The 14223-nt window shown below is 36.6% G+C and overlaps 1 protein-coding gene across 15 annotated transcripts in view; it reads right to left on the bottom strand.

Annotated features, from left to right (window-relative positions):
* Positions 1-14223, bottom strand: part of ARHGAP28 (Rho GTPase activating protein 28) — a 176838-nt gene that overhangs the window by 40793 nt on the left and 121822 nt on the right. For all 15 annotated transcript variants that reach the window (XR_014252082.1, XM_082418676.1, XM_082418677.1 and 12 more), the window contains 3 exons: positions 10619-10708; positions 2640-2724; positions 456-598 (listed from right to left, as the gene is read on the bottom strand). Coding sequence is in view for 14 of the 15 variants with exons in the window: in XM_082418676.1 (XP_082274802.1) it covers positions 456-598; positions 2640-2724; positions 10619-10708 (318 nt within the window). In the remaining variant the exon portion in view is untranslated. The remainder of the gene's footprint in view (positions 1-455; positions 599-2639; positions 2725-10618; positions 10709-14223) is intronic.

Here is a 14223-nt window from a genome sequence, read left to right as displayed (position 1 = left end):
TTGAATTTATTTTTGATGAATTTTTAGTGTCTGCCCTATAAGCTCTCACTTCTTATTGTTAATGACTGTGACTTTCTGCAGTGCCCCACCATGACACGTGGTTTCTAATGCACAAGTAGGTGTACAGTTACAGTTAGAATCGGCATCAACCTATAAGTAAAGTAAGGCTATAAAGTGCATGAAAGCACACAAGCCAAGTGGAAATCCTATTTCATCTATAAAGCAGTACTCAAGCATACACCCTCGCAGCTCTTCCTCAACCCAGGGCTGCCAGGTACAGCCAGGCAGGCTGTGTACTGCACAACAAATAATGTCCCTGGTGTGATGCAACACTGATGCCTGGCCTCTCCCCATGCCCTTGTGCACACACAAAGAAATTTTTAAAAAAATCCTAGTTTGTCCCACAGAGAAGTCACAGGAAGCTACTGGAATAATCATGAAAGGTTTTTACTTACAGGTAAAACATAGTCTTCTTTCTTAAAATCTGACTTCTTAAATTTATTTCTTTTTGGAGCCTCTGTAACCATTTCTGAATAAGATACTTCAAAGGACAGCTCTTCAGCTTGTAGTGGAATGTCCTTTTCCAGATAGTCATCATCTACAGAACAGAGGATGTGGACTATTTAATATGCCATTTAATCAATCAATACCATTTACTGTAAAATAAGCACAAAATATTTACAAGTTAATCCATAAGCACGTTAGAATGTTTACATCCCAGGAAAAGCATTAGACTCACCCAGAATGATTTCAGTTAAGCAATTAATGTAGTGTCATCAGATTTCCACATGAACAAACTTCTATAATCGCTATCCAAACAAACTTTCTATTTAATCTGATGTTTTTAATTTTAGATGTTTATGTCTCATGAAAAGCATTGAAGATTATTAGGTTATTAGAAAGTCCAAAATGAAATATTTCTATATATTCTCATGATATTAAAATTAAGTCCATCCAGACCCAACGTTGCTGCTATTGGGGAAGCAAAAGCTTAAAGCAGAGGGAGAAAGGTTGGAGGCCCCACAGAAAATTCCTGCCTACTTTCATTCCTCTTGGGTTTTTTCCCAAACTGTGGAACTGTGCCTCTTAAGATTTGTTCAAATTCAGTTTGCCCTTCACTACTAGATTCGTTCAGGTGAATTAATCCTAATTCTTGTGATTTTGTATTGTTACCTGACCTCGTATGATGCACATTACAAAGCTAAACAGGTGACAAGTACTGTCCCATATCCATGTTTCTCTCAAGTCTGAAATTAAGACAATAGATTCCTTACCAAAAACAAGTGAAATCAATTGAGTAAACCTAAATCTGATTTTTGACTCAGAGTTTGGCTTGCGATCTTGTTTCATTGACTGGCAAAACTGTTCATATGTCATGAAAAGAATTATTTGATTACAAAAAAAAGAGCTCATCTCTTTTACCCTCTTCTATAGACAGTGACTAAATGAAAACCAAATAGAACAAAAGGAACAAAAGATAGAAATGATAGAAGACCTAGTTAATCTCAATTAAAAGTTTAACGGAGAAATTTGTAAATCAACAAATTTAAAATTCTAAACAGTTATACTGAATTAAAACACAATAAATGGATACAGTAAGAACTTAGAAAATAATGAGGGCACAGTTAAGATTTTCACTCATCATACAGAGGCTTGCATGCAAATCAGAGTAAGATTAATTGTTAAATAAAACGCTAACTTCTTAAGGACCTATGGACAGATTCTTTGGACAGTGTTGATTACACAGGCCGATACTCCAAATCACCAGACTATTCCAGGTAGACTTTTATCTTTCAGTGGTATGAGTTGAACTGAATAACAATATGGCAGCAAATAGAATGATGTGGAATAATTTACAGCAAATCCATTCTCTTCGATTTTTCTTTTTTTTTTGGAAACAGCTTTATTAAAATGTAATCCACATGCCTAGAATTCACTTACTTGAAATGTATAGTCAATGGTTTTTAGGATATTTGCAGAGTTGTACAACCATCGATCAATTTTAGAACATTTTCATCACCCCAACTTATTTGAGTTTTGAAGCTAATGTTGCAAGTATGGGGTTCTGCTGTATCTGAGAAGACGGTGCATTATTTAGGGAAAATTTTGAGGAATCACAAAAGTGTGGCCTAAAGGGGCCTATTTCTAACAAGGAGGATTTGAGATTCTATACTGAGCTCATGCAGAGTATCCAATGCTCAAGTGGAAGAGGCCCATTTAAAAGCTAACCCTGTTACTCTGTATATCACAAGCTGCTCTGCTGCTGCATTTACTTGAGCATAATTACAGGTTCTTGGAAGTGGTCTACTTCCTGGTCTGCTTGATACTGTTAAGCAGATCCAGATTACCTGTGAGAGAGGCCCCAAATCAAAGACACTGCCTAAATGAGTAGTTTCTAAATGATGCAGTGGGCGTAAAGGTGGAAAAGATTCTGCTTCCAATCTGGCTCAATTAGTTTCGTCTGGTATGACAGATGGGCTGTTTGGAGGTGATGGGAGGAGAGGCCCGGGTGACAGAATCAAAAAGGGGAGAAAACACACTTACATTTTGCTTTCAGAAATTCACTGCTCACTGAATTGAGTGCCAGCACAAAAGCAAAAAGACACAGCTTGAGCTCAGTAGGAGTTTGTGTCACTCACCACTCACTGCGTTCTGCACTGACTGTCCAGGGTCTGCTGAGCCATTGGAATGAGCTGGCACATCTGGAATAGTCTCCAGGACAGACTGTGAAACAAGGGAAGACGAACACAAAACAGCTTATCATAAATACAGTCTACCCTATGTTTCAACCTGATTTATGTTCTGCAGTATATTTGAATTCTTTTCACAAAAAGCAATTCTTGATTCCATGAAGGGCTTGCATCTGATTTCCTTTGTTTTCTCACTCAGTTCAGACCTGTACAGCTCACACAGTTTTCTCAAAAGAGAACTAAGTCAAGGTCAAAATAACCACATCTTCTTAAATGTTTGTTGTCATACAGTTCCTAACGTAAAAATTACAATGCTTGATGTCACATAGTTTGACGATTATTATATTTGTTATTCTTGATGCAGCTGGTCACACATTTTGGTCGTAAACTCTAAGTCATGACATAGCTAGATGGTTAATAACAGGGATGCTGGAGCCAGATTGCTTGGATTCTAATCCTGGTTCTTCCACTTCGTGTGACTTCAAGCAAGTTACAGGACTCTCTATTGCTTAATCTCCTGATCTGTAAAATGAAGATGATAACAGAACATATTTCAACAAGCTATTAGGAATTTTAAATGACTATAAATCACATGGAACAATATCTGGCACATAGTGAGTACTGCGTAAGGGTTAGCTACTATTAATATACTCATACATTAACTTCTTCACTAGGAAATACAGAGTGATAATAACTACCAAAAATTTAAGTACGTTTTCTAGTTCAGTGTCCTCTCTTAATTAATTTCCTACTTTCTTCACTACAATACCGCCAAAGCACTGCACTCCCCTGCAGTGTTATCAGAAGTTGAGTAATTAACTTCGTAGAGCTCTGTAGAGCTTTGTAGAGCTCTAACTTAGGTTGGATGGGTACTAGTAAAAACTTACACACAAAGTCTACCATTTCTACCAATATAAATTTTAACGTGGAAGTTATCAGCTGTGAGTATGTGTGAGGGTGAAAATCTGCTATTCCATCAAGAATCTTTTTTATGCTCTTCATACGTAAGTCTCTTCTTTTTTCCCTAGAGCCTGATGTCGTTTCTTTTATGCTCATATTTATTTAGCAATATGAACTGAACACCTGCTTCATGAAAGATCCTTTATCATGTAATACAAATTGCACAAGGGAATCTCGAATGCTGAGCTTTGCGTTCTCTTTTTCCTATTTTATTCCAAAGGAGATGACATATATTATTGTGTAAACAGAATGTGAATATATTACCAACTATTAAAACACAGATGCTCAATTATGTAATTGGTGGCTCTAAAAACTAACACTACAGAATAAAGATTACCTATGCACTAAAATCCTTAAAAAGATGTGGAACACTTTTCAGTGGTTTCCTTACGTTTTTCTAGAAAGAAATGTTTTATTAAACTTTGTAATAACTCATCTATAGAAGAGAACACTCCTGAAAATTGAGAAACACTCATGTAAGGCTTGAAGCTGATGGCTTGGGATCATTGAATGGACTAAATGTCAATTTTGTAATCTGTAAAGTGGAGAAGTGCCATCTGCTGTCTGGTTTAACTGGCCTCCAGCCAGCCTATAGTATTGAATGAGGTCCCGCTTTTTGTAATATAAGTTATTCTGGGACTTTCCTGGGGGAAGCAGAAATTTAAATCGTGACTCTTGCTCTTTAGCTATTTATAATGAGGAGAAGAGAGTAACATTTATGGAACATCATTAAAAGACAATCTACTCTTAAGAGCTAATTTCTACACTACTAGTGTTTACTGGAGAGTAAAGGAGAGGAAAGAGGTGCCACCCAAAAGGTTTCACTGAAGAGGTGGCTGACCTTGCACTGGAACTCAAGGAATGATGAAAAGGACTTACAAAGGTAGGGAGGTGGGCAAAGCATTCAGGCCAGACATGGAATTATAAATTTCAGGTATGGAAATCTGAAGCATTTTGGCTTCATGAGAGGATCATGGAGAGCCTGATTTGCCAGGAGTTGAGACAAGGTATTAGAAAAATATGAGAAATATGTTAGTCAAGACGGTTTTGAAAGCCAGGTAGAGATTCTCAGACTTAGACTCATAAAGGTTAAAACACAACAGAACAAACAAAAGGACATTCATGTGTTAAAGCAAGGGGATGACTTGGTGAAAATGAAAAGGAAGATCTCTCTGCCAATAAAGGGACCATGAGTTTTGAAACAGGTTGAATGAAAAGGCTCAGTGTTTGGTATTCATAATTTTAAAACATCCATTTACTCATTAAACATATTAATATTAGAATCTTTAAAATATTTTTACTAGTGATTTTAATGTATTTCAAACATAAATCCCACTCCCATTTAAAACAAACTTCCTTAGCTTGTCCATAATGGATCCTACCATTTCCCTACATGCCCAACCACTAGAGTTTCCCACTGGGGCCTCAGCTGCTTTAGGAGAGGCAAAGCTTCCCAGCTAACAACACTTGCTCTGCTGCCCAAATCCTACTGCACTGGGATTGGAGAGTAAGGGTTGAAGGATTATTATTTTAAATTCCAACATTTAGAAGGTTAGCACTATCTGCTTGAGTTCTCTTAAAACTAGACTTTGACTATCTGATATTTCCTTCACATTAAAGAAACACCATACCAAATATTTTCCATGTTCATTACTTACAGGAGAAACTCACCGACTCAAAAGATGTTTCTGACCTTCCTGACTGGCTGCTTGGTTTTTTTCTCATGGTTGCAATCTATGTGTTATAACTCTATATACTAAATCTGCCTGTGCTTCAGTCATTACAAACAATAAGGCTCCCCATATTCCTCTTCTGCATCTGAGATCAGAACTGATAAATCCACCTCTTGCATCCACTGTGCCAAATTCCCCAGAGCTGAACGTAAATAAGCCACATTCACTGACAAATACGTAACCAATTTTGAAATAAAAAATATAATAAAATTACAAAATCTATCCAAATGTGAACTTAAAGGCATTCCGATGACATCTATGACATCTGAAATTATAAACTAAATATTAAAGACAATGAGAGTAATAAATTCCAAAAATCCATGTGAATAGCCGAAGTATTATTCAGATTACTTCTTAAACTTAAACACAAATAATAAAGTTTAAAAATAAATGGACACCAAGGGGGGAAAGTGGCAGGGGGCTGGGGATGGTAGTGTGATGAATTGGGCGATTGGGATTGACATGTATACACTGATGTGTATAAAATTGATGACTAATAAGAACCTGCTGTATAAAAAAATAAATAAAATAAAATTCAGGGAAAAAAAAAACTTGCTGATGTAATGGATAAGTTCCAAGCAAATTCTTCTAAAAAGGGATATTCTGAAATTTTTGTCTCTGACATTAAAATAAGTATATATTTCAAAAAAAAAAAAAGAAAAATGTTTATAATCCAAGAGACTAGGAAAAAGTATCCAAGTAGACCCAAGAATGAATGAAAAAAATTAATAAGGATTAAATAAATTAATACGATAGAAAAAGTAGGCTTAATTAATTAAAGGTAGTGACTTTAAAAAAAAATACTGCCAACACAGGCAAGTATTTACATTCTGATAGACATAAATTTTAGGAAGAAAAAAGAAGTAATAGCTACCTTCACAGAAAATTTTTAAATTATGCACCTAAATAAATGTGTGTATGTATATATATATATTTGTGTACATATGTGTTTACACACACACTCACCAACATATATTGAAATTTTAAATGAACTGGATGTTTTGCTAGAACAAATACACATTACCAAATTCATACAAGTTGGGATTGAAAGGAATATAATCCCTAAACCATATCCATTGAAAAATTAGTCAGAGCATTAGGTCTTCAATGATGCCAAGCCTTGGCATAAAACTGTATATAATAGTTTTTACAGATTATATGTTTACACCAAAGTTTAATAAATAGCTCCAAAATACTGAAAAAGATTCAAAGTTCTCAACATGTTTGTACCAAGATTAGCATAACTCTGGTAATAACAAAAAGAAATTATATATTATAGGCTAACCCCACTTACTAGAATAATGGTTAAAAAATCTAAAATGGTAGCAAATCATATTCAGTAGCATAAGAAAAGAATAATATAACACAAGTAGGGTTTAATTAAGCAATGAAATTATACTTCAACATTAGAAAAACCTATCAATGTAATTTCCTAAAGTAATTGTCTTTTAAAGAAGAAAAACAATACATTCATTTTAATAGATGATACAATCATTTGATATAACTCAACCTCTACTCCTGATAAAAGTAACTACAAGGCTCAGAAACCCAGAACAAATATTCTTCTTAATAGTGAAACTTAGAAGAATTCATGAGAAAATCAAAAATGTATCAAAAGATCTCCATAATTATTATTCAATGTTATAAGTGCTTGAGGTTGGTTCAATAAGATAAGAAAAGTAAATAAGATGAATAACTACAATCGTCCCTTGGTATTCATGGGGGATTTGTTCCAGGACCCCCAAGGATACCAAAATCCTCGAATGCTCAAGTCCCTTATACAAAACGTTGTGGCGTTTGCATATAACCTATGTATATCCTTCTGTATACTTTAAATCATTTCAAGATTACTTATAACACCTAATACAATGTAAATGCTATGTAAATAGTTGCTGGTGCACAGCAAATTAAAGTTTTGCTTTTTGGAACTTTCTGGGATTTTTTTTTTTCTGAATATTTTCAACCTGCAGTTGGTTGAATCCTAGAATGTAGAACCTAAAAATAAAGAGGGCTAACTGTATTTTAAAGAGTGGGCAAATAAAACTTTCAGTATTTCAGACGATGTCTGCACAAATTATAAAATCAAATGACAAATTCTAAGAAATAAAAAAGAATTTTCAGAAAGGAAACTATAAGAGAGACTTTTGTGAGTAACAAAAATACTTTCCTTGTATATCCACAAAAACAGACAAGAAGATACCATGAAAAACCCTTACCATTTAAAATACCAATGAAAGCTATTAAGTTCCTAGTAACTAACAAATGAAAAAATGTGTAGGAAGAAATATGAGAGGAAAATATGAAATTTTATTGAAGGATAGAAGATACAAATGAATGGAAAGACACAATTTTTTCTCAGTGGGAAGATTCAATATTTTAAGATGTGAATTCTCTCTGACAATCTTTAAATTCAATGAAATTCTTAGTGGAGTACTAACAAGATTTTTATTTAATGGGTAGTGATAGCCTCAATATAAATGCATCTGAAAGAAAAAAATTTCTGAGAAGAGGAAAGAAAATTTTGATTCTAAACAATGACGGCGAACTTGTAACAAATTTAAATGAACAAAACACAGAGTCATAGTAATTAGGATAGACCCTGTATATGTAGAGAATTCACTTATCATAAAGGTGCAAATCAAACAAGTAAAAAAGATGAAAGAATGAAAAAACAAGATGTTGGTCAAGCCAAGGCTATCCCCTCGAAAAAGATAAAGTTAGGTTACCTACTTTATCCCATTCCACAACATAAATGCCAATAGTGAAAGTTGTCAAGAGCCTCTGGAGTCTTGGAGATGACAGTAAATAGTCAGTGAGATTTTCCCTGACAGGTCGGCGAGATTTACCTTTATAGGCATCATGGCCAGGACCCCTGAAGCCCTTGCCTCCACTGCACTGAATCACTGGAAATCCCACCACATAGAAGAAACTGGGGAACCAAACCGGGGTGCCCATGGCTCCTTATAATCAAGAAGCAGGGAAGTCAAAAATGTGTTTACGTCATGGTAAGAAGTTCTAGAATGATTTTCAGTACAGGTGCAGAAAGAGTTAAGTTGGCATCTGTGGGCTACTTTAGCAACTAAGCAATTTGTTTAACATTTCAAAGTAAAGATATTATGAGTAACAAACAATCCAAAGTAAGTCACGCTAGAGACAGGTACCAATGAAATTTTTTTGAGTGTCATTACTGCTGAAACTTTTACTTATGTCATTACTGACATTCAATCAGTTTTCAGAAAAACAAAATGAAAACAAAAACGAAATCTGAGTGACTAACTTACCCCAGGAAGCTTTATCTATAACTGCCATGCAAGATCATTTTCTGTCTCTTACACTGTCAAACTTTCAAGGATCCTATCTGTAGACAACACGTGTTCAATAAAGATTTGGTGAATGAATAAATCAATGAATCAACGAATCAGCAAAGAATGAAGAAACAGAAAAACGTCACAAGCATTGTGGTCACAGAGCTGCCATGGAAAAGCCTAGAAAACAGGCCTACCCAACCTCCTCTTCTTTAGCAACTCAACTGTGCAAACACCATGCTTCAAGTTCTGCTTGGTGTGTGCACAGAACTACACACAGTACTTTCCTGTTGGCTTATAGAACAGGTGAAGTCAGCTAGGGGGCAGACGAGGGGTCAGAGACAGGAGCTTTCTAACTAACTAACACTAACACTAACTAGAAAGTGGGGAGAACCGCTGCAGGCATGGAGCAAGACTTGCATTTTAGACCCATGACTTGCAGCCACGGCGAGGATGAGATGGAGGGTATAAGCTAAAGTCCGGGAGATCACTTAGGCGGCTGCTTCAGTAACACAGAAAGATGATGAGTTTCTGTACTAAGGAAGTAGTTGTAGGAAAAGAGGGGAATAGACATATTCTAGAACTACGTACAAGATAAAATCAACAGGTGTCAGAGAAGACAGGTAGAGGTGAGGCTAAGACTTAGGGCTGAGTCTTGGGCACATGGGTACCTCCAGCTGAGACTGAAAATGAAGGATCCTGGGCAAGGCCTTACTTAGAACAGGAATCCCCGGTCATGGGGGAACAGCACAACCATGTAAGGTCTACTGTAGGAAACTCCTCATTTCTAGGAGTTACCAGTTTGTAAATGACTTACTTTGTTTTCATCACTAAGTGGGGTGAACTGGAGATTATCTCTAAAACAGAGATATTCTCACTTATTTGCATTCCAATGCGTGGTCTTAAATGGGAAAGTAACAGCTGAATTTAAAGCCAGTAGGTCAGAAACTGTGGGTAAGCCTTAGCCTATCAGTGCTATAACCTGTAGTGAGTGCTACTGACAAAAATCACTCACATTATTTTATGCTTCTTAAATGATCACTATGAAACAAAACAAAACAACCTCATAACCAAAAATCTAAAAACACAACAGAAAAACTCATTCACGTGGGGCTAATAGCATTATCTCCCTGAATAATGGGGGTGCCCTGGGAGTGCGTTGTGCATATCAACTACCCAGTGTATCAAACTCGACAACAGATGAGAAACTACTGCCCAGGAGAACGTTGAATGTGCCCCTCCATCTGCCTGTCTTGTCGTGCTCTTTTGCCTTCCATCAACTTGCCATTGGAGAACCACTACTTTATCTAACAGGCTCTCTCACTTCTTCTGGTCCATTATGCCACACCCTGACAGGGCTCCTGCACAGAAACACCAAGTGGGGTTCCCAGTGGAGGTGGGATGGGGGGAGGAATGACGAGAGTTTGAGACAAAGAAAAGTAGAAGTTCTACTACTCAAGGCCACGTGAGTTAATCTGTCGTAAGTGGTGGGTTTGTTTGGATGAGTCCTGAGATCCAACGCTGGACACACAGGCAACAGTGGAGAGCCTTCAATATCAGGAGGAGGAAATTTTAATTTATCCTGCAGGTAAAAGGACTTCTGAGTTAAGATGGCAGAGTCAGGACAGATCATCTGTATGAACTCAGACAAGGGGACAAAAGTTAACAAATCGCTCCAAGTTTGATGCTCCTAAAGAACACTGCATCAGTATTAATTTATGGAGTCCTCTTTCAAACTGATCTATTCATTCCTCAGTTTTGAGTCTCTTTCTTCCTAATTGCTATAAGGTTGATGGGTCTATGGGCAGCTGTGGTTTCCTCACAGTGTTAGTTCAAGCTTTTCTCATCTGTTTGAAAGGAATCGCTTCTTCTTGCCTTGAATTTGCAATTTTGCCCCGACATGCAATCATCTGGGCATGTGATGACTTACCATGGAGCCACTCCTGGGAACTGCAAAACTCCCTTCTTCATCTTGGGACCCATCTGACAGGGTAGTAATGTTGAAAGAAGCATCATCTGGCTAAATGAAGAAATGAAAGCACCATTCTTATTCAGGCAAATACTTTCTAACATGTTTGTGTATTCCACTATGCGTACGTATTTCGATATGTGTGGCAATACACAGAGTTATGACTGCCAGGGCATGGGCATTGCACCAGCCCTTCAGGGCTCATCACTGCAAACCACCTAAATGCCTGGCCCTCTGACAGACCCTGGCCCTGCGGCAGACGCTGCTCTTGTCTGCCACAAATTTCATTTTCCTTAACAATATCTTGGTTTTGTTCCAGGGAGTGAGGTGTTAAACCAGAGAACTTGATTTCCAGGCTTCTTTGCAGCTAAAAGTGATCATGTGACAAGTGTGGTCAATGAGGTGTAAGTGTAATATTACGAAGAGTGCCTCCAGAGAAGTTAAGGCTTTCCTGACCAAAAAGAGTAGGGTCAGCTGCTACATGCTCATGACAACACTCTAGGTGACAGCCTGGAGTTGCCAGCATCTTGCTCCAATGAGGATGATGGATGGCAGAGATGGCTGGGTCTGTGCTAAGGGGCATCACGTGGCTGCCCTGTCACACTTGGACCACCCCCTCTTAAGCATCTCCACGTGAAGCAAAGCAACTCTGACTTTTCTATTACATGCAGCCAAACACAAACTTAACTTGTCTAATCTTATTTTTTTTTAACAAACCCTAGGACTACCTTTCACAGTGATTAGAATTCAATAGCAATAGTACCAGATTGTTTTTTCATTTATAAAGCTTGAAGTAGATTTTTGCTTTAGTGTACAATGGCATTACTGAAATTTAAGAAATGAATGTTCTTTTCTTTACTGAAGGAACCTTATGGCAAAATTGAATATATTTGATACTTATAAAAACATACGATATTTTGTTTTTTAAAAAACTGTCATTCATCTTTCTTGACCATATTTTCTAAATTTTCTATAGACGGTATGTGTTACTTTATAAAATAAACATAGGACTCTTTTTTCTTTAAAGGAACAAATAGAACACAAGATCTAGCACAAGAAATTTAAGTCAAGATGGCAAGCTGACAATCACCTAACTCCCCTCACCCCAAATCACTAAAAATGGCAGAAAATATATAGATATATATTTTAAAGAAACAGCTTGTTAACAGCAATGGAAACCAGCAAAGAATTCCATAGCTGATAGAAATTTCTAGAAGAAAAGCTAATAGAATTGATTTGGTAAAATAAAAACCTCTACTTGAAAACAGCATAAAAGAAAATTTTTTAGAGAGAGAAGAGAAAAATAACAGAATGTACAAAGAGTAGGAAAGGGCCACAGGCAAATAGTTAAGAGCTGTTTACAAAATATTGATAGAGGTCAAGTAGACCATCCCTCTTTAAATATGCAGACAGCCCCTAAATATAACCCTAGAACCGCCCCCCCCAATTCTGTCTAAATAAAATGAACTAACTGCCTTGGGGTGAGTGGGTTCCTAGTTTGAGTACAGTTGACCCTCTGTCTCCACGGGTTCTACATTTGCAGATTCATCCAACCAGGATGGATAATATTTGAAAAAAAATTCCAGAAATTTCCAAAAAAACAAAACTTGAATTTTGCATATGCCAGTAACTATTTATATAGCATTTACATTGTGTTAGGTATTATAAGTAATCTAGAGATGATTTACAGTATTCAGGAGGGTGTGTGTAGGTTATATGCACATACCACACCATTTTATATAAGGGACTTGAGCACACATGGATTTTGGTATCCTGGGGGGTCCTGGAACCAATCCCCCATGGATACTGAAGGAGGAGGGGGTCTAAAAGAGAAGAAACTTGGCAGACCACAACAAAAGAAATGGAGGGGCGGCTGAAAATGAATTCGGCTTTGCCTGGATGAAGAATTCTTCATTCTTTTCATCAATTTTGCATTTGGGGAGTGTTTACTGCACTAACCCACCTGCCCCCCTCTAAGCAAGATGAATGAAATAAGGGGCTGATTCTTGTGAAAGTTCAGAATTCCAGCTATAAATTCAAAATTCAAAAAAGTTGCAGAGAGGGCAAACACAAAAAGCTTATTTACAAAGGAATAAGATTCAGACAACCAAAGTAAGAAGATTGTCATGTAAGAGTGCAAGAGTAGGTCAATGAGCAATATGGGAAATGCCACTGTGCGGGTTCTCCAGGAGAGCTAAGGTTTTCTGTTAACAACGAACAGTCAGTTGGCACATGTTCCTAATGGGATCCAGAATTTGCTAACCATCTTGTAAGTTCAAGGATTAAATCCACATGCTATGGTGGTGGCGTGAAAGGAGAAAGTTAGAAGTTTCGTGCTAAGGTTGGCACTACATTGCACTGCAGTTGTACTAGCCTTGGTTTATCCACCATTAGTTGCTCACTTTGTGATTAAAACAAACTCCTACTCGTTTAAACCAAGGTTCCTTAGATTTACTATACTACAAAGCAAACACAGATGCAATTGATCATTTTTAACAGAAGGTATAATTGTATTTTGCAACGAATTATAAATCAATAGCAAATGTAGCTATTTGATTTTCACTTAAGACATTGGAAATAAACTAGATCGACTACTTTGCCTTTGAATTAACTAACACCTCTAATGACTAATTCATTTATGTTGACTACACATAGGAAAATGTTTCTTTTATCTATACAAGTGATTTGTAGAGTAGTTTGTAAGGACTGTAGACTGGGTTGTAAGCCTTCTGTACAGGTTGTAAATCTTCTGTAAATCTTTTGTAAATGCCCAGATTTAGTGGCATTTGTGATTGAGAGTCAAGATTCAACCATGTATAATATATAAACAATAGACAATCATCTATATTATAATAGACAATTCCTTTATTGTAAGTAGCTTATTGCAAAATAAATGTGTTAGATATTAAAGAAATCATAAAATACTATATGGACTCTTTTGTAAAGGTTTCTTGAGATAGATTATAAAGTATACAATTTGATGAGTTTTGACAAATATATAGACCTATGAAACCATCACCACAGTCAAGACAACGAACAAAACCAGCACTCCCCAAATGTCCTCATGCCCCTTTGTCATCCCTCCTTCCCTCTCCTCCTCACCAACCCCTAGGCAATCACTGATCTTCTTTCACTCACTATAGGTTAGTTTACATTTTCTGTAATTTCATATAAATTGAATCTTTTTTGTCTGGCTTCTTTCACATGGCATAATTATTTTAAGATCCATCCATGCTGTGTATATCAAATGTTCATTGCTTTTTATTGCTGAGAAATATTCTACTGTATGGATATATCACAATTTGTTCATATATTTAGCTGCAGGTAAAACTGGGTTCTTTCCAGTTTGGGGCTATTAAGCTATAAACATTTGTGGATAAGTCTCCGTATGAATATATATTATCTATGAGTAGAATGGCTGGGTCTATATGGAAGGTACGTGCTTAATATTTTAAGAAACTACCAAATTATTTTCCGAAGTGGATGGACCATTTTACATTCCTATCAGCAATGTATGAGAGTTCCAGTTGCTCTGCATCCTTAGCACCAGTTGATACGGTCAGCTT

Source organism: Balaenoptera physalus, assembly GCF_965194825.1.
Source record: "Balaenoptera physalus genome assembly, chromosome: 12".
Lineage (NCBI taxonomy): Eukaryota > Metazoa > Chordata > Mammalia > Artiodactyla > Balaenopteridae > Balaenoptera > Balaenoptera physalus.
The sequence above is the reverse complement of the archived record's forward strand: the minus strand, read 5'-3'. Positions and strand labels throughout refer to the sequence as shown.